The sequence below is a fragment of the Chaetodon auriga genome, chromosome 14 (genome assembly GCF_051107435.1).
Source record: "Chaetodon auriga isolate fChaAug3 chromosome 14, fChaAug3.hap1, whole genome shotgun sequence".
In the NCBI taxonomy this organism is placed as follows: domain Eukaryota; kingdom Metazoa; phylum Chordata; class Actinopteri; order Chaetodontiformes; family Chaetodontidae; genus Chaetodon; species Chaetodon auriga.
Window position 1 is genome coordinate 16,822,500 of NC_135087.1, and position 26,629 is coordinate 16,849,128.

General features: G+C 43.5%; 3 protein-coding genes across 9 annotated transcripts in view; all 3 read left to right on the forward strand.

Annotated features, from left to right (window-relative positions):
* Positions 1-5,458, forward strand: part of cnksr3 (cnksr family member 3) — a 32,313-nt gene extending 26,855 nt beyond the window's left edge. The window contains exons 6-13 of the mRNA XM_076748900.1: positions 121-240; positions 373-432; positions 1,074-1,142; positions 1,245-1,391; positions 2,829-2,953; positions 3,475-3,662; positions 3,770-3,856; positions 4,172-5,458. Coding sequence (XP_076605015.1) covers positions 121-240; positions 373-432; positions 1,074-1,142; positions 1,245-1,391; positions 2,829-2,953; positions 3,475-3,662; positions 3,770-3,856; positions 4,172-4,461 — 1,086 coding nt within the window. The 3' untranslated portion in view covers positions 4,462-5,458. The remainder of the gene's footprint in view (positions 1-120; positions 241-372; positions 433-1,073; positions 1,143-1,244; positions 1,392-2,828; positions 2,954-3,474; positions 3,663-3,769; positions 3,857-4,171) is intronic.
* Positions 5,459-11,399: 5,941 nt separating this feature from the next.
* ipcef1 (interaction protein for cytohesin exchange factors 1) lies at positions 11,400-19,268 on the forward strand. Of its 3 annotated transcripts, none has more exons than XM_076748901.1 (11): positions 11,400-11,523; positions 13,160-13,213; positions 13,691-13,730; positions 14,242-14,411; positions 15,893-15,966; positions 16,252-16,323; positions 16,405-16,469; positions 16,626-16,750; positions 16,837-17,188; positions 17,468-17,658; positions 17,800-19,268. In XM_076748901.1, exons 1-11 carry the CDS (start codon positions 11,449-11,451, stop codon positions 17,998-18,000), a joined length of 1,419 nt encoding a protein of 472 aa, XP_076605016.1. In that variant the 5' UTR covers positions 11,400-11,448; the 3' UTR covers positions 18,001-19,268. The 3 variants fall into 3 exon arrangements, with proteins under 3 accessions (XP_076605016.1, XP_076605017.1, XP_076605018.1); XM_076748902.1 differs by lacking the exon at positions 11,400-11,523 and adding an exon at positions 12,188-12,208; XM_076748903.1 differs by lacking the exons at positions 11,400-11,523; positions 13,160-13,213; positions 13,691-13,730 and adding an exon at positions 13,935-13,987.
* Positions 19,269-20,058: 790 nt separating this feature from the next.
* The window catches only part of scaf8 (SR-related CTD-associated factor 8), a 66,751-nt gene continuing 60,180 nt past the window's right edge, over positions 20,059-26,629 (forward strand). For 4 of the 5 annotated variants that reach the window (XR_013078156.1, XR_013078155.1, XM_076748693.1 and 1 more), the window contains exons 1-2: positions 20,059-20,195; positions 21,152-21,235. Coding sequence is in view for 2 of the 5 variants with exons in the window: in XM_076748693.1 (XP_076604808.1) it covers positions 20,166-20,195; positions 21,152-21,235 (114 nt within the window). In the remaining 3 variants the exon portion in view is untranslated. Of the gene's footprint in view, positions 20,196-21,151; positions 21,236-26,251; positions 26,346-26,629 lie in introns of those variants that run through there. The other variant, XM_076748695.1, reaches the window with a different exon arrangement.

Here is a 26,629-nt window from a genome sequence, read left to right on the forward strand (position 1 = left end):
TTTATTAAAGGCACAATGCACCATTAGACAAGTCAGCGCACCTACTTAAACCATTGTGAGAAGTTCTTCTACTTCCTGTTTTAATCACTGATGCATTCTCTTTGGCCTTTTCCTCCGCAGTCTAAGATTTTGAACAGCATCTGTGATCAGACCGTGAGAACCACCTCTGACCCCCTGATGAGCCAGTCGGCCTGCTTGGAAGAAGTCCAGCTGACCAATATCAAGCCGGGAGAGGGTCTGGTAAGGAATGCTGGGAGATTGTCCTCCCCTTTTGTTTTTTCAGCCTGATGTCTGCCTTCTGGATTTGCAGGCCAGGAACGCATGCAATATATATCAAATTTAGACCCTCACATCCCTCTTTTTTTACCCAAGGGGATGTACATCAAGTCTACCTATGATGGGTTACATGTCATCACAGGAACCACGGAGCATGTAAGTATGACAATATGCTGACCACATGAACACATCCAACCCTTTTCCTGCTGGAATATTATGACCATTGAAAACTCACCCTCACCCTCCACTTCATTCTCCTCCTCCTCCTCCTCCTCCTCCTCTGCTGAGGGCTGACTTATCTGAAGGAGTTGATGAACTGCTCATCTGCAAAGGGAATTGTTTGTTTCTGCACTCCATTAACCAGTAAATTTCACTAACAGCCTCCACAAAAAGAAGTCCTACCTTTGCCCCCACTGAGACAACCAGTTAGTGACTAATACACCAGCATCACGGCCACGGTCGGATCCTCACGCCTCCGGTTCTTAATTGTGAATCAGGCCCTGAATCATCACCATAATGACGAGTTAATCCTGTTTGACACCCGTGTGACATGAAAAACAACTGATATTCATACACGCACAGGGTGTTTTTTTCCTCATGATTTGAACATTAAGTGTTTGTTCGTCACGTATTTGCTTTTAAATAGACATTTTCAAAGGCAGACACAGTTGAAATCAGACCGGAGTGGCACTGAAGTAGCTCCAATTTCAATAAAGTTTTGTGAATAGGAAGGCACGTGTTGCCAGCAGGTGAAAGTGGTTAAGCAGGCTTTGACCCTTACTTTGTTTGTTCAATAGTCACCTGCAGACCTGACAAGGAAGATCCATGCAGGTGATGAGGTGATCCAGGTTAACCAGCAGACGGTGGTAAGAGCTTGTTTTTTGTTTTCAGATATTTATATATTTGACTTAACATACACACTATCAATATGAATGGAATCTTAACTGAGTGTGTGTTCCTGTGACCAGGTGGGCTGGCAGCTGAAAAACCTGGTTATCAAACTGAGGGAAGATCCCAAAGGTGTGGTTCTACTCCTCAAGAAGAGGCCCACAGGCACAACGGGTTTTACCCCTGCCCCACTCAAGAACATGCGCTGGAAGCCCCCAGTACCACAGGTACACGCGCACACACACACACACACACACACACACACACACACACTCCCACACTTACTCCTTTCATTAAGGAAGATCCACAAAAGCCTGTGCGTCTAGTCATTGTCAACCAATTATCAGCTTTTCAGGGAGTTGGTTCCAAAACGGCAAGTTCAGACAAGTGTCACTGAGCCACCCTGAAAGTGCTGCCAGCTGAACTGAATACAACATTGAGTTTTTCTTCAGGCGCAACATCAGAGGAGAACAAACAAAATCCCATGACGTCACCCGGACTAGGAGATAATGCTGCCAGCCTATAGTGTTGGAGTCTGGTTAGATAGTATCTGGTTTATTAGAAACAAAGGGCCCAGATGTTGCCTTTAAGAAGACTGGGATTTATGATAATTCATGTTATTTGGATTCACCTTCTTTTTTTTCCAAGAGAAAACACCCCCAAATGTCTATTGTTCAAAGAAAGGTCAGGGGTAGCTGAGACGTATTGCACTAATAAGGTTATGTGTCTGTTATCCAATTTGCTGCTCTCCCTCATGTGAACACATTAGGCTTAACTTGGCTTTTAACCACATCTCCACACCTGAGTCCCCTTTAATAGACAGAGACAATGAGCCCGTTCAGGCTCTGGCATTGTCTTATCACGTGGAGCCTGTTTTATAGCCTGAGAAGGCAAGATGAGACGATATCAGATAAGAGTGTGTTTCTCAAAACAACAAAGAGCCTCTCAACACAAAGGTGGGCCATGTCGACATGTCCACCAGCATCCTGTCTTAACAAGTAGTCAGACGTATCAGAGTTAGCCATCTGAGTTTATCTGTGATAATAAAGCTCCAGAAGGCAAAACAGAGACAAATTGTACACCCTGATTCAAGAGTGAATGACACTGGCTTTGTGATACTGTATCATTTGTACACATGGGAGCTATTTGGAGACGGAAAGGGGGGAATGATTCATGAGATCCCAAGTCGGATGTTTACTTTGTCATTAATCTCTCACATCCACTACGCTGTATCATCAGACGTATCATTTAGTTCTGATGAGAATGGCAGTGGACAGGATGGTACATTTAGTCAAGGGCACAATGTTGTTGAGTGTTGGGTAACATAACTGTGGTAAATGAGTACAGTTTAAGTACACGTCTCGCAGGCTATTTTGGACTTCACTTACAGTCTTTCCATACCTCAAACAAGAAGGTTTAGACTCATGGAGACGCACACAAGCACTTATATGTCTCACCACATGTGGCAAACTCCTCCCAGTTGCCAGAAAGTCATATTTAGTCTTAATTTTGGATTTGGCAGAAACGGCAAGCGATGACTTCATTTGTTTTCGACTGTTAACCAATATACTGTGTACACGCATGCATGAGAAGCCCACTGTCACTTACTCATTCATGTATGTGAAGTTAATGGTATTGACTAAGTTGTGGTGCTGTATTTTCAGAACAATTCCTCCTTGATCAGAGCCCAGTCTCCCTGCGGCTCAGCTAATGGATCAACCAAAAAGGAGAAGCCGGCTATCCTGGACTTGTACATCCCCCCTCCTCCTCCAGTGCCGTACACTCCACGGTGAGCATTTCATCTGCCAAGCTTAGTGTTTCATGAGGTTTAGTGTTTTCGTTGATTCTAAATGTTAGAGCATAAAACACAAGCCAAGAAGAAGTCCAACTGCCACCCTGCAGCCAGCGGTCCAGTCACCACCTGTCAACCTTTGCAGCGTTTCCTCATCCAGGCCTTTGAGACAGGTGGACCTGTGCTCACCTTACCTCCCTCCCCTCCTAAAGCACATCCTGTTCTCCTTGTCTTCAGCCCACTCTGCTCTTACCAGTCCCATCATAGTCCTTATGCAACAGCTGCTTCATCTTCCACCTTCCACCTCCAGGAAGAAGACAGAACGTGGTCACATTCACCTAAAAATGCCAGAATTTTAGTCTGCAGCCCTGTCATATTTAGTGCTCTGGAAACACAGTAACAACATTATTCGCTTAAAAATCAACCCAGTTGTGGTGTACGGCTTTAGACTACACACTGTGGAGTGGCATGTGTTTTAACGATGTCATAAATAAATGAGCATTTGTTTCTCTGTGCAGAGAGGAGAGAGCAGACACCTTCTCCAGCATTACTAAAAGACCAAAGGGCTCGGACTCACCCAACTCCTTTCTAGACCAGGAGAGCAGAAGACGCTGCACCATCGCTGACTATGACAAGCTCAGCGTCGGCTGTCCCATCGAAGCTAACGTGATACAGCCCAGAATGAGGGAGCACAAGCCCTCACGTGGTCAGTATTTCCTCATTCAAGGATTCTCACAAGAATTCCACCATTAAATATTGAAATAAATCTGATCTTAGAATAACACTTGATGAATATTTAACTCTTGCCTCCAGGGAAGCCCCGGCCCCTCTCCATGCCAGCAGACACCTGTGTCGGAGTGGTAGATCCTTATGCTAAGCCCTGGACACAGGGAAGGAAAGGTGTGTACGAGCGTGCTCTTATTTTCATGTAATTCCAAGTTTAATGTTTAAACCTCACTGAAGGACTACATCTGCATGGTTAGACAAGGAGAAAACAGAAGCACAGCACACTCCGCTGCCATCAGCTGCCCTACAAGTGGGGCACACTGAAGTGGATTTATTTTTCAGGACTTCCTTGACACTTACATGCATCCATAACATCCATATCTCATCTGAAGGGCTTGAAATGAGAAAAAAGACACTAATCCACGCAAAAAAAAATATAAAATTGATTGGCCTGGTCACAGCTGACTTGTCACTGTCTCCCTGTTGTAGGTGAAGACCTCCTGTACAGATACCTGAGCAATGAGAGGATCCCAACCATCGCAGAGGAGGTCCCCTCGGTATCTCCACCCTACCGGCCTGCGGGCGAGCGTCACCTCGTCCGAGTGGACCACATCAGGGGCAGCCGCTACTACTCCAACTCAGACCTCCACAACAGCGCCACCATCCCCTACCAGGAGGACATGAGAAAGGCCCCCGTAGCCCCCGTCTCCAAGCGCACAACAGCAGAACGCTCACTACTGGTCAGTTGGATCACGCGGCTTAAGCTATTGACTCACTGATGATGCGCTTCCTGTCCGGGGCTTCCTGTTCCTGTCTTGTGTCCTTCTTCAGTGCCTTTGATATTTAACGTCCAGCTGTTGTCGGGGTTTTTTGCCAGCTTCGGGCTTTCTCACACTCCTCTCTCCCCAACCTCCATATTTCCCTGGTGTTACTACTACTAGCAACTACTACTCCTCAACCAAACTTGCTTTTGTAGTACTCACCACATTACGTCATCACCCCTTTAACACTGCCCACAACCCTCGTCTTCTGTCACTACAAGTCCCATCTCTGCCTCAAGAGGACACAGTTTGTTCAGGTTTAGGACACTTTGGACTCTTCTGTACATACTAAGTTATGTCATGTTTCAGTTGAAATGCTCTCTGGTACCATTATTTAAAACTTGCCTGATATCACTTCAGCTATTTGCATATTTTGATTTTACTTGCATCAATAAGTTATAACAATAAAACTTAAGTGAAACCGAATATTTTGTTAGTGAAACTGTGCTTTTGCTATACATGTTTTTTCTTTTCCAGATGACACTGTTGTGATCAGTTAGTGACATTACCCTCTGCCAAAGGTTGCCTCTTGTAAGCTATGCATAGACTTCAGAAAGGTTTTTATCGTCACTTTAGCGGACAATGCTGCATCGGTTGGTAAAAGGATGTTTATATCTTGTCACGAGCAAATATTTGTGCTGGTTTTAAAGCTATGCACTCTATTCAGTAAACTTTTATATCCTGTGTTTCAGTTTACTCTGCAATTACCCACCTAAAGGGCCTATACACACAGCTGGTTGACAGTAATAAATGGTCTTTCCAAGCCAGCGTTTTCAATCAATCCGCTAGGACTCGCAGGTCAAACGGCCTTCTGTGAGCTCGTCCTGTGGAAAGACCACAAGAGACAGAATGACAGTATTTTTAAGAAAATACAGGGAAGAAGTGTCTGTTGTTGCTTTATCTGCCTTTTGTAAGTTTTGAATAGCGTTTTATTAAAAATTGCAGTTCATGTCAGAGATCTTTTGTATTGTCTTTCTTTTACCATTGGGTGTGGAATTAATGTGTAACTGTAATGTCGCGTGTGGGATGATCTGAAAACATGGCTGAACCAAGGTGTTCTGCTATCAGTTTACGTACTGAAAAAGACATTTTATCATAACAATGTCAGTGAAGGGCAGCTTTAGTCATGAGGCACTTCCGCTCTCGAGCCGGCTGGCTGTCTCACCTGCTTTGACCTTTGAGGTGAAGCCTGCTGCTGTTTTTTTCAGCTCGCGGTGAAACGGGATACCTAATGTCAAGTTACCGTTTCTGTGTCTCAGATGGTGATGCTTATGTAACTACGTCCCTCTTTGATGAACTTTCAATTCCAGCTGGGAGACCATATGGTCAAAGCAGGTTTTCCATCAGGGGATCTTACTCCTGCACATATGTTGCCTTTTAAACATTTAAAAGCCAGGTTAGGATTACTTTGCCTGGCGGCTTTCGTCATTTTCATTGATTTGAAGACGTTTTGGCCTGGGAGGGATCAGCACCTTTCATCTTGGAGCTGGAGCTCTGACAAACACCGACCCACCGCTCTCACCTCTTTCCCCTTTGCATGTGTCTCTCTGTGCATGAGTTCACTGATTAAGATGGGCCTCTTTTCTTATCTCTCCTCCACTTCTTCTTCTCTGTGTCATTCTCTTCGCAAGCTTGCCAAGCTAGAGTCGCCTGCGGTTCTCACTAATTTGCACTTTCTGCAAACCTGTGGTCAGCCTAAATAGTACCTGCACTCTCTTTAAGCCACTGCTAAGTATGCTAACCACTAACATGTTACGCCTGCACAACACGAATGATGACACGGGAATGAATTATTGATAGATAATGCATGCGAATAATTATTTGTCAACTGATCACAAATCAGACGGAGACATTTGAATGTGATGAATGTTTTGTTCTCCATTTCTTGTTTTTGTTCCTCTTCTGTAGAGGAGTTCAGTTTGCTAACAACACAGAATTAGCACCAAAAAAAATTGCTTGTCATCCAGATTCAAGGCCACGTGCTGTTAAATGGAGGAGATGCTGCAGTTTTACAGTTAACATTTAACAAATACCACATAATGTTGGATGCAGACTGTAAGCAAAAACACAAGAATAATTTCACATTGAGAACTGACCAACAGCAGCTTTTAGGGCATGTCTGTGTATCTCAAACGGACTGAGGCTTTCAGAGCACCTATATCAGAGCAGTCGATTCCAAAGTGCGTTAACTCATGAATCTTTATGTATCACAGGGACCCGACTGGCACTCTAGCAGTGACTTCCTCAATCGGTGAGTTCCTCTCTCTCTCTCTCTCTCTCTCCCACACGCACATGTACACACGCAGCGTCGTCCACGGGTCAGATGGGAAACATCAGAGTGTGGAGGTTGCACTCTTCCTACAGGCAGTGTGGAGTCTTTCTGAAAACAGTGGGTGGCCTGCTTTTATGATCAGGGGAAATATGCCACGGAGAGAAGGACGAACAGATGGTTCCAGTTGTAAGTTCAAAACCACAGAGTTACTGTCCAAGATGGTTTATCAATTGTGTAATGTTTGGTAGGAGGTAATCCTGATCGATTTGTGCCTGCGGCTATTAGGATCCTCAACAAGATGGTTAAAACTCCTACACACAGTATTATATGGAGAGTATCGCTGCTCTCCTTCAGCCTTACAACAAAAAAAGCAACTATTATTCCCTATTAGACTGCCCTACCAAATTAGAAGAAACCATCAAGTGTACACAGAAGTCAAATGTGCTTAAAATGTTCTTGTTATTTGCTTTTGTGGCTTGGAGTACTGAGAAATCTCAGCCTTGTCAAACCCCGGCAGATAATTTCTGGGCATTTTGTTGGAGCAGCGCAAACCCTTTTCCTCTCAGCTCATTATTAAACGGGCAGACACACGTCTTGTGTTTTCCGAGACATTGTTATCTCTCAGAACCTGCGCCATCCAAGATGTTCCAACATGTCCCACACACCAACGTGGCCGTCCTTTGCCATCCACCCCCAAGACACCTTCACATGCTGGAGAATCTTTAGAAATGTCACTGTTATGACAAATCCTGATTCCTCTGCTATAAATATCCCATCCCACTACGAAATATGACGACATCCGCGGTTTGCTGCTCCCTCTGTACCTCCTGTGGTCTTGGATGTAGGGCCTGAGGAAGTGTGACTCCCCACATTAACACCGTGATCGATGACTAAACGCCCCACACAATACCCCCACCCTCCCCGGCAGTTCTATTCTAAGAGCCGCACACAAGCGCATGGCGTCCGGTTTGTTGCACGCTCGATCAACACACATTACTCACAGAATATATAGAGAGATGCTATAGTAAATCCTGCAGATAAGCAGTTGACTCATTGTCGTTGGAGGTTCATAAACTTGACAGTGATGCAGGCAATGGAGTTTGATTGACGGTGGATTTAATCAAGTGTCATATAAATTTTGGCTCGTTAACCCGTAAAAACAAGGCAGTTTTTCCTCATGACAAAGCATAAAATGTGACGGTGTGTCAATATTATTTCAAAGTCTGCTGTCAAAAGCGTCAATTTGGTTATCTTCAAAGAAGGGGGGGGGTATTCTGTGTGGGCGGGAGAGCCGAGCGTGTCTGCAGAAGTATTTGAAGTTGCAACACCTGAAAGGAAAAAAAAACACATCAGTATCTCCTTCAGCAAACTGGTAATTTACGGAGGAGACAAAGACGTGAAAATTTATGGATGACAGGAGGAGGAGAGCACCGAAAATGTCAGCAATCGAGAGGCAGGAAAAATGAGCCGGAGACAATTTCTTACCCTGAAATTGCAGGGTGAGGCCCGGCTGAGGTAAATTGAGCATTCTGAGCATCGGGAACAAGTTTGTTGTCTGCCCACGCTGCTGTGGCTGGTTGCCAAATGTATTACCAGAACCAGTGGCACACCAGCCGTAATGCCAACAGTCTCCGTGGGATCTGTTTTGTTCAGGCCATATCAAAGTAAGCTGGATTGGAACACAGATAAAGATAATGAGCGGTTATGAACGAGCTGGGAACCAATAAGTATGTGTTGGAAATTTTCAAGAGGCACGTTTGTTGGGTCTGAAGTATGACGGCTAGATGAAGCGTCTCGGCGTCCAAGACAACATTACTGTAAAGCACTGCTTGACGTCACCTTCAGTGGCCTGTTTCATAGCTTTGAGTGGTGACTTTCATTGTCTCTTACAGGTATAATCAACCACAAATACGGTCCTGGTCCTTCTCCCAAGCAGTAAGTATATTGTGCTGGTCCTAACTGTTAACAATCCCACTGCGTTTTTATACATGAGTGAGTGAGTCTGCTGTGCAGAGTGAGGAATGCCACCGGCCTCAGCCTTGGCAGGAGGAGGTGAAAGTGAAAGCCTCAATTACAGGCCCATTACACTTTACACACAGATAAGACAACATACACCCTTTCCCTCTCTATCAAACACTAACCACCAGACCAGCACGCAGCCATGCAACGCGCACGTCATGTGAAAGGTCTGGGCTGAGGATTGGGCCTCTGTCAGCCTCAATCCGCACCATGAAACTCGTCCTTTTTGGCCAAATATCTCAAGAAGTATTGGATGGATTGCCACGACGGATGTTTGATCTCGTGATGGAAGCCAATCTCGCACCATCATCAAACAAAATTTTTATTTGCCTACAAGTTCTGCTTCTACATAACTCCAAAACTGATCAGCCTTAGCTGTACTTCTTGTTTGGTAGCAATTAGCAAATGTTAGCAGGCTTAAACACTAAACAAACAGGGTGAAATGATACAGGTTATACCTGCTTTAACGTGAGCGTGCTGGCATTAGCATTTAGGTCAAAGCACTGCTTCACGGAGCTGCTAGCATGGCTGGAGACTCTTATCGTTCCTCACTGAATGTGCCACAAGTAGAAATTGATCCAGCGTCCAATGGCTGTGGTGGATGAGGAAATGAAATGACCAGAAGGTTGCTTTGCGGTCTTTGCACACACACACACACACACACACACACATAAACACATAAACACAGAGAGGCTATATACCACAGTACCATGAGTTACTGTCAATCCCTTAGTGGTACATACCACTCATACACTTCCACAGGGGTCAGATGGATTTGGCTCATAGTCAAAAGTGGCATGTGTACAACACACATTTGAACAGATTTATGGCTCAACTGCGACTTGTTGCTGCACCAAACAAGAAAACCTTGACCCTGCTGTCAGCGTCCATATAAAATTGAACGGGGAAAACAAGCACAAATGTATTTTACTGCCTTTGTTCCTGTGGATTGTGTGTGCGGGTACGTGAAAGGATACATTTGCTGCACCGAAGACCAAATCCTCATTAGCTGTGAGTCAGTACTGCATTTGGAGTAATAATAACTCAGTGAGCACATGCAACAAACCAGGGCAACTGGGCAGTTACAACCAGCAGCAAGTGGGAAGGCGGGGTTGGGGGGGACATGCAGCACCATCAAACTGAGCAAGCTAGAATCTGATATCAAATCCAGCCCTGCACCCTTCCCCCTTTACACTGTGTGAGATTCCCCTGCTGAATAATAGCCACTCTGTTTGCTCCCCTCTCTCATTTCTGTCCCTTACACACACACACACACACCCACACACAGAGCTTCTGGGTGGGAGGAAGGGGGGCATTAGCTAAGTGCCGTGACAATTCTCAGCATGGATCGTGATGGGAGATTGAGTGCTACAATGGTGTGACCAATTTGCATTCCCGTGAATCCTTCGGGCCTTTGACATGAGTCGCAGGCAACATTACCTCACTTCCACCCAGACACAGCCTCAGCGAAATGCCCCTTTAAAATCAGCCTAAAGTTCAATGCCGAGGCTTTTTCCCTCGTCACAGAAATGGGAGGAGTGTGAGCGGCGTTGAGATCCTTTCTTGAATTCAACGCATTTAATTGAAATGTCAAAGACAAGGCTTTTGGGGGGTTTAGGGGTAACACAAGGAAGTTACTTGATATGGATGAGAAAGATGGGAACAAATGGGAGGGGAGGCAACGAGGAAGCTACAATGTGAGAATTTAAGGGGGGGGCTCTTCATAGTCACTTCATTCCACTGCAGTACAATAGCAAGTGGAAAGAGAGAAGAGGCCCCTGTCTATTTAAGCAGAAATGAAATGGAGACTATAATAACGCAGACCCAGGAATGTGTCTGCTGGTCTACCGCCATCCCAGCACAGGCCAACACAGGCCAGGACATCCCAGCTTCTGCACAGAGACAGCTCGAGCTCTGGTGTTATGGCTACAAACGCAGCTCCCCACCGAGAGGCCGAAGGGTGTTGATAGCCAAGCCACGAGCGGACGCTGTAACGCGAAACACTCATTTTTCTCCTTCTCTCTGGAGGAAACCACAGTGCATTTGGTGAATGTGTGTAAAAACAATGAAAAGGGGAGAAAAACATGTTTTTGCAGCACTGCTCTAGCGGGGTCCTGACCTCCTTTCACTTTGGCCATATGTGAAATTAAACTTATCAGTAAGTGCACTCATGGATTGGCACATTCAGGCATTTCAGAGGCGATTTTATATCTTTTTGAAGGTGATGACAGATGTTTTAATTCTCCAAATGAGTAGAGCTCAGCCCAGCCTAGATTTTATTCTTGAAGCTTAGTGACATTAGCTGTAGCAAACAGTATCACCCTGAAACACAAGCACACTTTACCTCTGTTACGCCTCTGCCTGTTTTTGGTGGCTCATGAGGCTTTTACACGGCGGTAACTCAGCGACACCTGCTGGTCAAAAGGGAGAACTGCGCGGACGCGTCCCACCTGAGCAGGCCTGCAACGATGCAGCAATAGCTCAAAACCTGTTGCCGTATTAAATGAAAGAAAATGTGCTCTCGCGGCTTTTATCACATGAGTTTGGGTGTGACCCTCTCTGCGGCGAAGGAACGCATTGACACCCAAAGAGGACCTGAACTCACCTGAAACCAGCCGAGCCTCCAAAGAGTTTCTCCTGCGTCTTTTTCCGACATGTTCGCCAAAGTTTGGTCAGGCTTTGAGCAGAGCTTTCAGGCCAAACTGCTGACGTTGAGGTCTTGGTGGCAGGTACAGTGACATTTTGTGTTTTGAGTGTGGTTTTTGGCCGGCAGATCAGGAATTTGTTTGCTAGCTTTTTGCATAAATTCCAGGACTTGTTTCTCGTTTTTGTTTGGTGCAGTGACGAAACATTTAGCCCAACATTCATATTCACCACCAAAATGTGACGCACGAGCTTCCTTCATTGTGTCTGTAGATTAAAAAAGCTGATCATAGGTGCAGATAGTGTGTGTGGTTGGCAGGTAGCTGAACTGATTGAAGCCATGGAGGTTTAGGTTTATTGATGTCTTGTTCCTGCTGACTCCAGTCAAAGGTTGCATGTAAATCTGCAGATGCATGTGTTCAACATGAAGCTCGGAACTGAAAACAGTTCACCTTTCATATATGCAAAAAAACAAACCAAAACAAAAAAAACCCCATCTCACAGGAACATAGTTACTAAACACACACACACACTCTTACAGCCAGGCTTGTGCTGTGGTTTCTGTGGTGATCATCATCTAGCTCCCACAGGCTGCCAGTTAACTCAAACACCCGGAAAACAAGATATGATGCATTTTTGTTGTGAAAGACGCGCGCGCGCGCGCGCGCACACACACAGATTCACAGAGGTTTTGCTCAGATAAGCTTCGGAGCAGCAGAGGACACTGCTTGAAGGTCTTTGGATTTGGACTGAGACTGAATTTTTTACCAGGTATGAGTCTTCCTGTCCTCTTTTGTTCCTCCTCGCTGGGGAGGGTTGTAGATAGAGTTTGTGGCGAGCGATTGAACGCGAACACCTGCAGCAGGACTGGAGCTCACGACCCTGTGACCACACCGCCACCTGTGCTCTTACATTTCCTGACACCAAGGCGGGTTTTTGTCGCGCAGCGCTCAGTCTGAAAAGGTGTAATGCCGAGGTTATGTGATTAAAAAAGCCTCGCGGGGAGATGTTTCGGATGCACAGAGAAGTGTAACGGGCGGCTGAGAGTCTGAGTTTCTGTCAGATCACACCCACATGTTTTCTGTGTGGTATCATGGAAGGCTGTTCAGCAGAGGCAAGTAGTTGAATGTTCTGCTTTGTGCGTCTGTCGTGTTCTTTCTGTCTCCAACACTTTGCGAATGAGGAACTTCAGCACACGGAGGAAGTTAGTCAATAGTGGCAGCTTGGATTTCTCAACATGTTTCATGTCACGGTTTCATCTCAGTGGATGCATCTAAAAATGCTTTTTTTGTGAGTGTGACACGGCTGAAAGGCCATCGCAGGCTTTTCACCTGTGAAGGAAGCTGCGTGTCATCGGCTGAACTGCTGACTCTGACCGTCGTGACACGTCTGTGTGTCACTGCTGTTCATGCACAACACATTTTCAAGTTTTCCATCTTTTTTTTTTTCCTGACTCATCATCCAGGACAAATGCAGCTTTTTTTCTTCTCACTTTCAATTCGCTTTTTTTTTTGTTGTTGTTGTTTTTTGATCTGCAAAAGAAAAGCGGAAAAAAAAAATCTAATTGAGCAACAGTATCTGCACTGCCTGTCCGTGACGTCACTTCCTGCTGTCATGCTGGAGAACAAAGAATGACTAATTCTCAGCCTCTACCTGTGGGTAGTAATATTTGCCATCCTACACATCTGTGGATAAGGTGTATCTGCTGGTCTCTGTCAACAGGCTGCTTTCCCCATATCTGTGACCCCATCCATGGCTGCTGATGACTACAACCCTGTAAGTGTTTCTTCTTTTTGACATATGACCTTTCCTCAGGCTGAGGATGCCTTGTTTCTCGTTATAATGAAATGGAAAAGCTGCTCTCCTAATGGTCGAACTACTTCTGCTTTTCCTATTTTAGGATGACAAAGTTAAATATTTATTCCAACAGGTTTCTATACTCTGCCGGGCGGTTAGACTGTTGCTGTTTGGTTTGGTTTCTCTTTGAGTTTGTAGTTGAATTAAAGAGACAAAGCGCACGCAAAGGGTGTGTGTGTGTGTGTGTGTGTGTGTGTGTGTGTGTGTGTGGAGACAGAGAGAACAGCGGAGAGAAAAACGCATGTGACGCTCGGTGCGAGAAACAGGATGTTCCACACAGCTTCTTCTTCTTCTTCTTCTCCTCCTCTGAGGTCTGAAACTGTTACTGTGCTCTTCTCGTCTCCCGCCTCTGCCTCTCTGACCCGAGCGCTCTGCTCCTCTGCTCTCCTCCCAAAGGTCTCCCTCCGACACAAATCCAAGAGGAAGACCCGAGGAGGTAAGTTGCCGCCCTCGAGCTCTCATCACTTTGTCTGCGTGTGCGCCCTCAACTGTAATTTGGCCCTCTGTGGGCGTGCGTCAAGTGGCAGGGCAATTAGTGTGTGCAAAGGGCTTTTAGACAGCCGCTCGGCTACTTTCACTTCAGTCCTGCTCTATTTTAGCTGCACTCGGTCGGCGTCGTGCGTTCTGAGAAGCAAAACCGAGTTCAGGATCTGTATGTTATTGTTGTTTCTGGTTGATTCATTACTGAAACAGGTAGGCTGACTGTAGCATAGCACTACTGAATTGACTGTTCTGGTTTTGTTCAGGGCTATTTTTAGAATTCATCTGGTTATTGACCAAACACTGTGGCCTACTTCCACTCGAATGGAAATGTTTTGCCTGTTTGGATTTTAGATTCTGCAACTTCTGGCTTCCTCTTTCGCTGTACCTACGCTTATTTGTGACATTGCTTCTCTGTGGACCGAGGGGAGGAGGTCTCAGTGCGTTCATGTGTCTTCTGTGCACAGGCAATGGTACGATGAGCAGGAGGCGGATCTCGGTCAAAGAGCTGGGTCAGCCAGACCACCAGGGCTGGTTGTACAGGAAGAAAGAGAGCAAAGGCTTCCTGGGTATCAAATGGAAGAAGTACTGGTTTGTGCTGAAGAAGACGTCTCTCTACTGGTACAGCAACCAGCTGGTGAGTAAAACACATCATCATCATGTCAGAGATCTGCTTATGATGCACACGTGCCCATATGAGGCTGATGTCACAGCTCATCACTGTTTGCAGACACTAAGACTCTAAAACTGTAGCTCCACAAATCCAGAATTACTAAAGATAAATACCAAATAACACTGAGCTGCTTTTTCTCTCTCTGATGTGCTCGCTTGTGTATGTGGGATTGGCTCAAAATAAACTGCAGTGTCCCATGTTCATTGCAATGAAGGAACATGTCACACGTTCAAACCAAGAGGAGGTAATTTTACTCAAGATATCTCATTTCATTTGGTCACCTGTCAGTGACGACAGAGGAAACGCCAGCTGATGCGTCAGAGCGTGAGGAAGGAAGTCTGCTAACTTGATTAAACGTAAACTGAGTAAAAGTTGATTGCAGTACCTCGTCCATGTCACGTCAGATACATTTCCATCGGCAATGCTGATTGTTTAATAATGACGACAACGTCCCCCATGATCCCATGCTACTTCACAACGTCACCAAACTCTGTCTTTTGTTGTTGTTTTGATTGATGGACCCTTAGAAATGACATACTGTGCCTTTAAGTTGTACGTGCAAGTTGGCACATTCAAAGATGCTTTAAACAGTGTTTACATGTTTCATCTGTTTAAAATCTTTCAACGTGAAACTTAAATTTCACATAATTGTCAGTGCTGTCACTGTGTCAGTCTGGATTGGTTAGAACTACTTGTGCTTCTGTTTGCTGCACTTTACAATGACATACTTATCAGGCAGTTAAGTTCGAGTCTATACAAATAGTCAAATATTAACTGCAGTGTGGGTGATATTTCCAGTTTTTGCGGACTGGAATGTGTCGGCTTTTCGACATTAAAAGCCACAGGTACAGCCACGCTTTCAAGTATTTCATTATTCAATGCGCTCCAAAATGTTCAAAACATTGTTTTCAGTTGACTTCATAGGGCACTGAAACGAAAGAGTCCATTCATGCAATAACAAGGAACAACTGCAACCATAAGGTATAATAAAACAATTCATATTAAACCTCATTTGAATATATGCTGCTAATATTCAACAGAAAAGGCAAAATTAAAACCATTCCTTGTAACGGCTACGACAGAGCAAAAAAAACAAAAAAAATCTTACTACAGCATTAATCTTTGTTAACACTCAATGAGTCACAGATGCAGCGCGAGGCACCGGAGGCTGCACATGACTCATGCTCGTTTCTGCCAGTCCGTCACCGCAGCAAACGCCAAGCAGTGTCACTGTGTTTCCTGAATGAGACATACACAACTGAACATCTTTGATTTACTGGCACGATGACTTCAGTCACATCTGTCCGTATGTCACCATCACATGGCAGGAGAAAATAGAAGAAGTAGCCTCCCTGCAATTCAACGGCAGGTGTCATTGTCAGGAAGTGGTTTGAAGTCGTCACCGTGTTTTAACGCTCGCTGTTGTTCAATCTCATGCGTTGCAGGCGGAGAAGGCTGAAGGCTACATTGACCTCACCAACTTCATGATCGACAGAGCCATAGAGTGCAAGAAGAAACAGTAAGCTCACAGTTGCACTGTGTTCAGTTTCTGCTTCGTCTCAATCAGATGTTTGTTTGGAAGCCGCCCACTACCAGTTGTGTGTATCAAAAAGGAAATGCATCTGCATCTGTTGTGGGACCTGAATGACATAGAAAGTCCATGATAGGAAGCGTATTATCTTGAAACTATCTGAAAATGATTAATTAAGTGGAATAAGTTGAACTCAGTTTTCATGAATTCCAGTCGAAGCTTGTGCTCGCTGCTCTCGTCTTAGCAGCTTTCTGTTTCCCTCTCCTCATGCAGTGCGTTCAAAGCTTGCCACCCACAAGTCATGATGTTTTATTTTGCCGCCGAGAGCCACGAGGACATGAACTTGTAAGTCCCACAAAACCACTTTTTTTTCCCCTGTCCTGTTTTGTGACATGTTGTTGAGGTGAATTTTTTTTTTTTGTTCAGATGGTTGAATAAGCTCGGGCTGGCCTCCATTCAGTATGAGCCAACGGAACGAAACCCTGCAGGTGGTGAGCACCCATGGCGTACATTTCTCTTATCTGTTACTTTTCTCCAATGAAAATCTTCATCATTTCCAGTCGTATCAGGGCTGAAATAATCGAACTAAATTGCTGGTTGTGTGGGTCATGTTATGACCTCTAACTCTGTGTGTGTCTCCCATGCAGAGTGTTACAGTGAAGCCAGTGACCATGAGGAAGCTGAAAGCACAGACATTCCCCCTCCACCGTACTCTGAACAAACCCTGCGGGACTCCGTGGATGCAGCGGGTCCACCTGGCAGCACACATCAGGTCAGTCGTGTCTCTGGCAACTAAATAAAACCCTTTTTACTGTATGGTGGGTTATTCCGTCTGACCGTGGTGTGTTTGTCTTTTAGGGTACCCTTCCTCCCCCTTACTCCTCTGCGGTTCCCAGCGAAGCCAACGGATCACACTCGTCCCCTGTCAGTACGATGACATCGCAGGGCTCCAGCTCCTCGCTCTCCAAGCAACGGCAGTCCTGGTTGGACCTGGTCTCGCAGGCGTCTCCTCCCGCCGCGGAAACGGCTGTGGTGTGCTCAGTTCAGGTACACTCGCACCACCCTCCGCAAGAGGAGACGGAAGAGGAGGATGACGCCCAGGCTTTGGAGAGCTCGTCTCAGCAGGACTCCACGGAGACGGGGTCCAATGAGGAAAGCCCTCCTGCAGAGGAAGAGGCACAGAGGGTCGTTTCTGGTGCTCAACAAGAAGGTAAAACTTTGTTTTATTCCTTTAATTGATGATGTTTTTTGACTACAACTCACAACTCTTGTGCTCAAAGGAAGATGTGCTAGCTTTATCTGTTACATACCTGTGTTATGTTAAGCAGCATTGATGGATTGTTGATGCATGTGCCATTTAAATTTACTGATAAAAATGCATTTTGCTGTCTCCGACTTTGGGATCCTGTCAGCAGTGCAGATCATGCAGTGAGTTAACGTAATCCTTGTGACATGTATGGTGACGATGCCACTTAACATCTCGTTGTAGAGGTCCGTGGGACCAGCTCAGATGAGATGGAGAAGCTGTATATTCATCTAAAAGAAGCCAGCCTCTCACCAATAGGAGATCGTAAACCATCCACGAAAAGGGAATTCAGGGCCTCCTTCGTAAAACGCTGTAAAAACCAGGCTGTCAATGACAGACTGCACCTTATCAGGACTCTTAATAGCACATTAAAGGTACACTTTCTGTTTCATAGTGTATTTTTACATTCTTTATTTTATATTGCAGTTCAGCAAGTGCATGAATTACAAAAGACAGAGCTTTGCGCTTATATTTAATCTTTCCCATTTTCTTTGCTCTCTTTTCTGCTGGCACAGTCAAAAGAGGCGGACCTGCAGGCAATAGAGCAGGTGCTGTTGGACCCGGAGCTTACTTCAAACAAGTTCAGAGAGTGGAAGGAGGCCAATGCACCCTTGGTGCAGGAGATCTGTGTCAAACAGGACCAGCAGGTGGCGTCAGAGGCCACGAAAGCTGCAGCATCAGTCCTCGCTGCTCCAGTGGTTGAGACCAGTTTATAAGGACTAAACGAGACTGGTTTTACTGTGTCTGGACTCAGAGGTCTTTGCACTCATACTTTTAACACACACACACACACACACACGCACACACACACACACACTGCTGTTGACAGTTAAGACTGCTGTTCCATTTCCACATCAGCACACTTTACGTACTATTCAACAAGAAAGTGGATCAATGAAGAAGAGTCTTTTTAGTTCCTAAATGGAGATGGAGCAGACATGATACGAGTAGCAGGTCACATTGAAATGTGAAATGTGTCTTAGTATTACTTTTACTGTTTGATTTGTAAGATTAGCTCATTTTACAGATGGTTGTTTTTATGTTGTAATTCTGTGAAGCTATGCATTTTTTTATATATATATTTGGAATGATGGAGTACATTGAAGTGATGGATCTGTTGTTCTCTGCATGGAAACACTTGTTTTTACGGTATGGTTTATCTACCTTGGTTTCATCAGTAGTGAACACATTTTTAACTGGTTTCGGTCAATTATTGGTGCCATGCACCATCACTGTCTGTTACACATTTTACAGTGACTGTTCTGAATGATTGGTGTGTGTTGTTCACCCTACAAATGATATTATCATAATTTGTCGTGAAGACTTTTCAGACCAAACATTGGGTCGTGGAATCAGAGTAAATCGTGGTCACAAATCATAATAGTGTCAGATCTAAATTTTTAGGCGTCAAATCATAGTTACTGTTTCAACAGAAAAGGCTATGTAATTGTGTATTTTACTAAACTAAATCAGTTTTTAAATGAAGATTTCTAACCTTAATGTCTTAATGACTTTATTACTAACCAATACAGTCAGTTAAACTTAAGGCTGAATAAGCCAGTATTCATTTGCATTTAAAAACCGGATGCATGCTGGATAATTCTCAGGAAGAAAATTCTAATATTGTGCTTTAAGACAGGCCCACCCCTCCCCCTGGGCCCTTACAAACAAGTCCAGCAGACCCAAACCCTGTGCTGTTAGATACACATTCAGATAGACATATGGCATTATGTGATTTAGCAGATTTAGGAAAATGAGGTCAAGCATAGGCCTCTGACATCATGACAACATCCACTGGTATGAGCCCAACCAAGCTCCAAGCACAAAGATGAATATTTTTTATCTGAATTACATGTCATCTGTCGTGCATGTTAAATATTAACTCTGTAAATAGTTGTATGGATGTGTGACGTTAATTATGTTTGATATGGAGTCAGCGTGCTTGTTTGTATACAGGGAAATAAAGATCACACGAGTGAACATGTTCCACTGCGACTTGACTCTGATTTATGTGGTCAGTGTTACCAGAGATGATGACTGAGTGTGTGCAACAGCAGCAGCTGCTGTGATGTAAAGCAGCGGTCCCCAACCTTTTTTTGCGCCACGGACCGGTTTCACGTAAAACAATATTTTGCCGGACCGGCATAGAAACGAATTAAAACAAATGATTAAAATACAGCTCACCATTACCCTGAATGTAGTTGTTCTCTTCTTCTTCTGCCTTGCCTTTTCCCCTTTCCGAAGAAGCTCTCCAAAGATGTAGTGTGTGTGTATGGCCTTGGTCACATCCCGGGACTCATCCCAACCCTATTATTATTATTATTATTATTATTATTATTATTTATTTATTTATTTTTTTATTATTATTATTTGTGTGTGTGTGTGTGTGTCGGGGCAGATCCCGGCAGAAACCACTGATAGACTTAAGCTTATTCAAAACTCTGCACGCCGACTATGAACCAGAACCAAGAGCAGAGAGCACATTAGTTTTAGCTGCTCTGCACTGACTTCCTGTGACTATTATTATTAGTGTGTGTGTGTGTGTTTGTGTGTGTTTGACGTGTACAGTGGCACAGGCGGATGCACCTGATTCTCTGATGATCTATAAAATGTTTTTTGTTCAGTCTCTCTGTGCTGCCCTGTACCAAATGGCCCTGTGGTTGGGGGCCGCTGATGTAGAGGGGACCATTTGGTATAACTTGTAGTGTTCAGAAGTTGACGCTAGGGGTCGCCGGTGTCTCTGCAGATTTCCCATTGGGGTTATGCGCCATATTGGCAGTCTCCTCCATCTCACCAAACGTCGAGCATGCATGTCTCAAACCGGTTATTGATGACCTATCTGTAAATATTTACAGTCACCTACGAGCCGAAAAACAACACTATGGAGGCCGTCAAAGCCTTTAACAATGAGGTTTGTTTGAATCCATTGCGACATTCTGATCACTGAAGAGAGTAGAAAATGTCTAATTCACAATTGCGGTAGCTAGTTGGCTAACGTTAGCACCAAGTAGCAGAGAAGGAGAGGAGGGCAGTCTCACACAAGGCCGCTGTGTGTGCACAACAATACAGTGATACTATAAAATGATTCAGTGTCTAATTCGTGTTGACCATCCATGTGCAGACTGCAGCTGGGAATTGAATGTGTTTTTTTACACACCGTGTTAGATTGCGAGCCTTTGAGCATAATTTTTCCAGACTGATGCTAACGTTAACGAGCTAGCTAGTTACAAGTTAGCCCAGCCGCCTCAGTTACGTGATAACTTCGTTAGCTGACTAACTGATGGACGTGATAAAATAACTCGCACTCACTGCCACTTTGTTATATAATTATTGCCATGTAATACGGACGGCATTAGTATTATCTTACTGGTGTAACCGTCGCTAAGAATCGAAATAAACTTGTACATTTGGACCGCTAATGCTAGGTTAACCGCTAGCGTTAGCTATCAGAGGTCTCAAAGCCAGTAGCGCAACCGTTTGTCTGCATCGGCACTACAGTCTGTCTCCTTTGGTACAATCTGTAAATGCTGACCTTACTATCACACTCACATTTAAAAGCTAAAACGAAATGGATTCATCGACAGCAAATTATTTGTGAATGTTTATAACGATAGTATCAAAACAAGTTGCCTGTGTTAGAGGCAAGCCGACTAACGTTTCATCGTCGCATAATAGAATTGGTGCCTCTCTGACCACAAACATACACAATATTAACGTTTCGAAAATGGTGAACGAAGTTTTATAAGGGATGATGCTTTGGAGGACTGCTTGTCCATACAGTCCTTAAATGACTATGGTTACATACAAGTTTTTGCTTTAATGCTCAGCCTGTATGACAAAAGATGTTTTCTGTTGTTCTTTTTTCAGTTGTACTCATTGAACGAGTACAAGCCGCCCATCTCCAAGGCCAAGATGACCCAGATCACCAAGTCTGGAATCAAAGCTATAAAAGTAAGTATGTAGTATTAAAGGATGAGACAGGTAATTGGGAATAAATAAATAAAAGGGACTTGTTTTCCACATCTTATGTTCAGACAAATATCAATGCATAACCATCCAGCTATGAGCATGGTTTAAAACATATGTATCCTTGGTTAAAAAAAAAAAAAAAAAATGCAAAGCTTTTGGTGAGAGAGTAGGTCCACAACCGTCTTTTACATATGTAATAAATTAGGATTTCAGGCCCCAACACAGAAATAAGATACTATAACACTTTATTAATCCCTCATAGGGCAAATTTGGGTGTTACAGGCAGCAGCAATAGTATCAGAAATATGAAGAAGAAAAAAAAGACAAAAATGCATCCACACATGTTTTTAGAGTGATTAGAAGCAAAATGTGGAACTGACAAATAATGTGTTTCAGCCACAAACCTGCTGGATTCATGCAAAACAGTTTTTAAACATTTTAATGCTACTTTATAAAATAATCATCAATTTGCAGTTGATGAAATCCAGAAGATGAAACTCAAGTGAACACAGCAGCTGAGATACACCAGTGAGTCACCAGTGTTGACTCTGGACTGATGTCAGTCATTCGACACTAAAACCATGCAGTGAGTGGCTGTATGCCCTCATTGCGCTTATTACCATCACTGATCTCCTTATAACAGTGATTTGATCCATTATTAAGCAATCTCAGCTCAACTTAACTCATCCCCACAACCTAGTTAGAATTGTTTTTGATTTTCTGTTTACTCTTGTGAGTAATTCTGTGCATTATGTAAAAATACACGATTGTTTTTTAATATATTGCTAATTCAGTCTGTGGACTTCTGTAAGCCCTTCTGGTGACTACATCCTTTCACAAATACCTGGGAACATTGTACTACCGAAAAATAGTGCAAAGGCATCTGTTCTTCAGGTACCTCTTAGTGTTTTCTGTAAAGCCTTGAGGCTGAAACTCATGTCAGACCAGCATGTGGTTGGTAGGCTCACAAACAAGGTAGGCAATAAGAAAGCATTGTTGGGTTAGTGGAAGGAATTAAGACGAGAACAGCAGTATTTCAGCATGATGCATATGAGCCCATGTACTGTATGTTTTTGTTAATTCGGAATTTCCGCATGGGACCCCCCCATCAACAGATCCCATCAACAGGAATGGCAGTTAATGTTGTTTACCTTGGTTCGTTTGTGTTGACGGCATGGGTTAGAGGACTGGAGCAGGAGTGAGATCCTGTGGGACTCCATATTAACTGTGGAGTGGAGGATTATGGATGAAAAGGTTCTCGGAGACTCGACATTCAATATGAACAATATCACACTCGTGTGGGTTTTAGCAATTTTGTGATTGTCTTCTTGTCCTTAATATGAAAATCAGAAAGAGAATCTAGAATTCAGCCATTAGTTAATGTGTTTTACATATATGTTAACACAATGGACACATTTTGTGATGATACATTTTCCAGAGTTTCCTTTACCAAAGCCGTTCATTACCAGGCTATTCCCCCTCCACCCACAACAATTATGTGACAGGTTTCAATGTGTTTTTTCCTACCTTCTGCATGTGTCGGTGACCATTAATATTAGTGTAACTTGAATATGAGACTCAGAGTACTCTGAAAGGTCTGCTGGTCAGGATCGATAATTTGGCATTAAAAAACATCAGCTGTTGCTGCGCATGCAGTCATTTATAAAATATGCCGTCGAAAAGTAAAACTCAGAAAATCTGCAAGAAGATACATTGGATGGTGCTGAAAAAGGAAATTTGAGTTTGGACTAATTGCGTTAAATGGCATGAAAAATTAGCTTTTGTACAAAAGCCTTGTATTTCATATATCCGGGCAGGGACTTCCTCCTCTGTGTGCCAGTCATCTTTTACAGTCCAATGAGCAACTTGGCTTTCAAACTGGACAACAACTTGACATTTCATCCAGTCTTTCTAACCAGATATCTGCATATGAAGGCAGGTAATTTTTTTAAAAGCTAAATCATCAGATGATATCTAATAGGTCCCGAGATTGCATTTCAGCCAGTGTGATCTGCCTCTTCTCCACTCAGACTGCTACTCGTATGAAACCAAAGCCTACTCAAACACGATTGGTTAATTCTCATCTGACCATAAACGGAAACCAGAACACTTCTGGTGCCAAATTGTTGTTCCTTGCCTACAGATCCTGTGTTCTTATGCAGATTTATGTTTTTGGAGAGAGTAGTTATAACTATAGGCCTTTTTCACAGCAGACATTTTGACCTTAATTTGTAGGGAGAGCACAGATGTTTCTAATAACATTAATGAGAACTCAGTCAGGACAGTGTGACTTTGAGCCAGAATGCCAGGACCCTGGAAACAAGCAGCTGAATGCATTTCAGACATTGTTGGTTTTATTCTATACATCTGTGCTTTTTCTACTGTGACATGTCAAACCTCAGTGCTTCTTTCTGACATTTGAGTGAACAAATTGTTTTGAATAGAGTTTTGACATCTCTGCTGATGACCGACTGCTCTGATTGGAAGCCAAATTGGAGGCTCAGTCTTATGTTAGAGCTGACTGGTCGATTTTATGCAGCAGCAGTTATAACGACGTAGACAAAAGAACAACAGTAGAATTGTTTGTACATGCCAGTGTAGTATGGGTAGTAAAAATCTCTGACACTGAAATAGTATGCGGAAACAGTTTATTTGCAAGTATTTTAACATGGTGTCTACACAACAAGTGGCCTCCATCCTCTGCCAGTCTCAACACTGGACATGTTCAGTCAAAGTACTGCTGTGTAGTTTTCCGAGCACTCGGTGCCTCTATATGCTGTAGATATGCTTATAAAATAGAAGAAAGTAGACTTGAAGCCTAAAAAGACGCTTTGGGTCAGGGTCACACATGCACATTTTATGAAACACAAACCATTTGGTGGCCTGTGTGGACAGCTATTGAATAAAATATTGATTAAAATAGAAGTTTTATTTGGAATGCCTTCTGCTCTGAGTTTACAATTTCATTCTTGTCCTCCACATTTACTTGTCACTCTTTTCTTCTGCGGCATTTGAGAACATTTTAAGCAGTCCTGCTGCCCAAAACATGTTACCCTCTGAGGCAGCTGGAGTCATGAGACCACATGAGATTCAAACCCTGATTTACTACATAGCCAGTCCCAAATATATGGTATAGCAGAAAAATCTATGTCTTAAGACGTGACCTAGTTCACTTTCTGTGACATGACACTAAAGGTACGCGATATGGCCAAAATCTTCCATCATGGTATATTTGAATTTATTGTCATAGTAACAGTATATATTACACTATATACTACTAAATGATATAAAGAAATGGTTTAAGATAACCATGCTGTACCATACTTCATCACATTTGGTTATTTTCTTCTTTAATTAGGAACTTCCATACAAACAAAAACAAGTGCCTCTCATGAGACAGCACTGAAGTTAAAAACGAAACACTCAAAGCAGTGAAACTAACTTTCAAAATGGAAGCTTTAAGGTTCAGATGGTTCGGGTTGAGAACAACAGAGATGCAGTAGAGATACATTATCGCCACCAACTGTCGCTCTCACGTCATGTGAGAATGTGATAAGCAGTCCTGCTGCCCACATCACTTGACCTTAGCTGGATTGCGACTTCATGTTGCCTTCTCCAAATATATAGGAGAAACACTAAATATGAACTTCAGACAGTGGCCGCAGAATTAGGTCTGGACATTGTCCAGAGTTCCATACATTTGTCCATGTCAAATATGTTCTCACTTACTGGAGATACTCCATTTGGATTAGGTGTGGGGTGACGGCTGGGTAGAGCGTACAGGAGGAGGAGAAGGACTCATCCATAATGATGACTGTTTTTGCATTTATCAATACTACATGTATTTGGACGTATACACAATGTCAACGTAACAGTGGAAAACAATATGCAGGCATGCAGAACGAGTACGAAGCAGCTTCACTCTGTGTATTGTCATCAACACGCCCACTCGCTCACTGTGAATGACAGTGTGTAAGCACAGCTTATGGGATAGTTGCTGTGGTGGAAACAGTATTTCCAAATCTCTACTGGTGGACATATTTCTGCAGTCGCACAAGATATACTGTCGTACTGCCCAACCCTACATGACACAATAAATTGTTTTAAAGTTTTGAATTACATAACCATATGGTCACCGAGACCATTGAGGTCTGCCCATTCAAATCTTCCAAATGGTCTTGAGAATGATTGATCCAATTGAGACACCAATTTTTGTTCTAGCACCATAGTCAGATTAAAAAAACAAAAACAAAGCATTACTCTCCATGGATCACATGTTGAAGGTAGATTTTGCTGTTTTTGTTGATTCATCTTTAAAAATCTGCTTATGATAACACAGCAATTTGAGACACAGTTACAGGGGGTTAGTAACTAAACACACCTCAGTGCATAAACTCTAAACTTTTTTAAGCAGTCACCTGACTAAGGCATGTTTAAAAGGATGGTCAATGTGATTTTATGACAGACCCACCTCATATATAGTTTGTTTTGGGCTTCTAGTGCTGCAGTCACCTGCAAAAACGACCGAAAACTTTCCTTCTGAATTAGGATTTGTCTTTATTTTGCCAGAAAGACAGTTTCTGTAGTTTGTCTCCTATTCTTACCTTACATAACACGAAAGGCTGGTTTCCTGCACACTGGGCTTGTTAAAAGTCTCTCAGAGAAAAAGGCTGATCAATCAAAAGTCCCAATGACTATTTGTGTTTATAGTTCACCAGAAATGCAAAACTATTCAACATTACAGCATATACAGGCCAAAAGTGAAGATATTTCTTCTTGAATTATTATTATTATTACTTTTATCACAATTGTTGTTATTTTTCCAACATCTGAAGTAGACAGCACGGGTCCAGGACACCAGTCCTTAACCATAAATGTTCTGAAAATGTGTTTTCTTGTCCTGTTAGTACTCTTTTTTTTCCTAAAGGAACTGCTGCTGTCTTGCTGTTGCTGTGCCTTATGTTGCTTGTGAATAACACCCGTTTCCCCTTCCCTCAGCAGCTCTCCCAGCTCCCCCAAAGCACTGAAAGTGAAGCAGGAGGATGGGGTGGAGAGAGTTACAAAGAGATAAGAGAATCCCTAACCAGCTTAGGTAGGAGTATGGGTTGTTTCACAAAGAAGATGGAAGAAGACTAAAATCATTTAAACTTAATTTGCTCCCACACACCCAGAGAAGCGGGGACTTTGCTGTTGCCACTGTTGTGGGCTGTACTCCCCCTCTGGGTGTCATACGTTGGTCGATGTTGGCTTTGAGCTCTTAATTGCTTTGGAAGATGGAAGTACAATCTAATTAATTTTCTTCTTGAATTGGCTGATGACACTATTTGTGTTGTGGTCTAGTTGATGCACCTTTCTCTCTTGGTTGTCGGGTCACAA

Coding starts and splice junctions, on each gene's coding strand:
- ipcef1 (XM_076748901.1), top strand. CDS start 11,449: ATGTTCGCCAAAGTTTGGTCAGGCTTTGAGCAGAGCTTTCAGGCCAAA. Junction 11,524..13,159: donor CGTTGAGGTCTTGGTGGCAG/GTACAGTGACAT, acceptor CTCTGTCAACAG/GCTGCTTTCCCCATATCTGT. Junction 16,751..16,836: donor CACCTGGCAGCACACATCAG/GTCAGTCGTGTC, acceptor TTTGTCTTTTAG/GGTACCCTTCCTCCCCCTTA.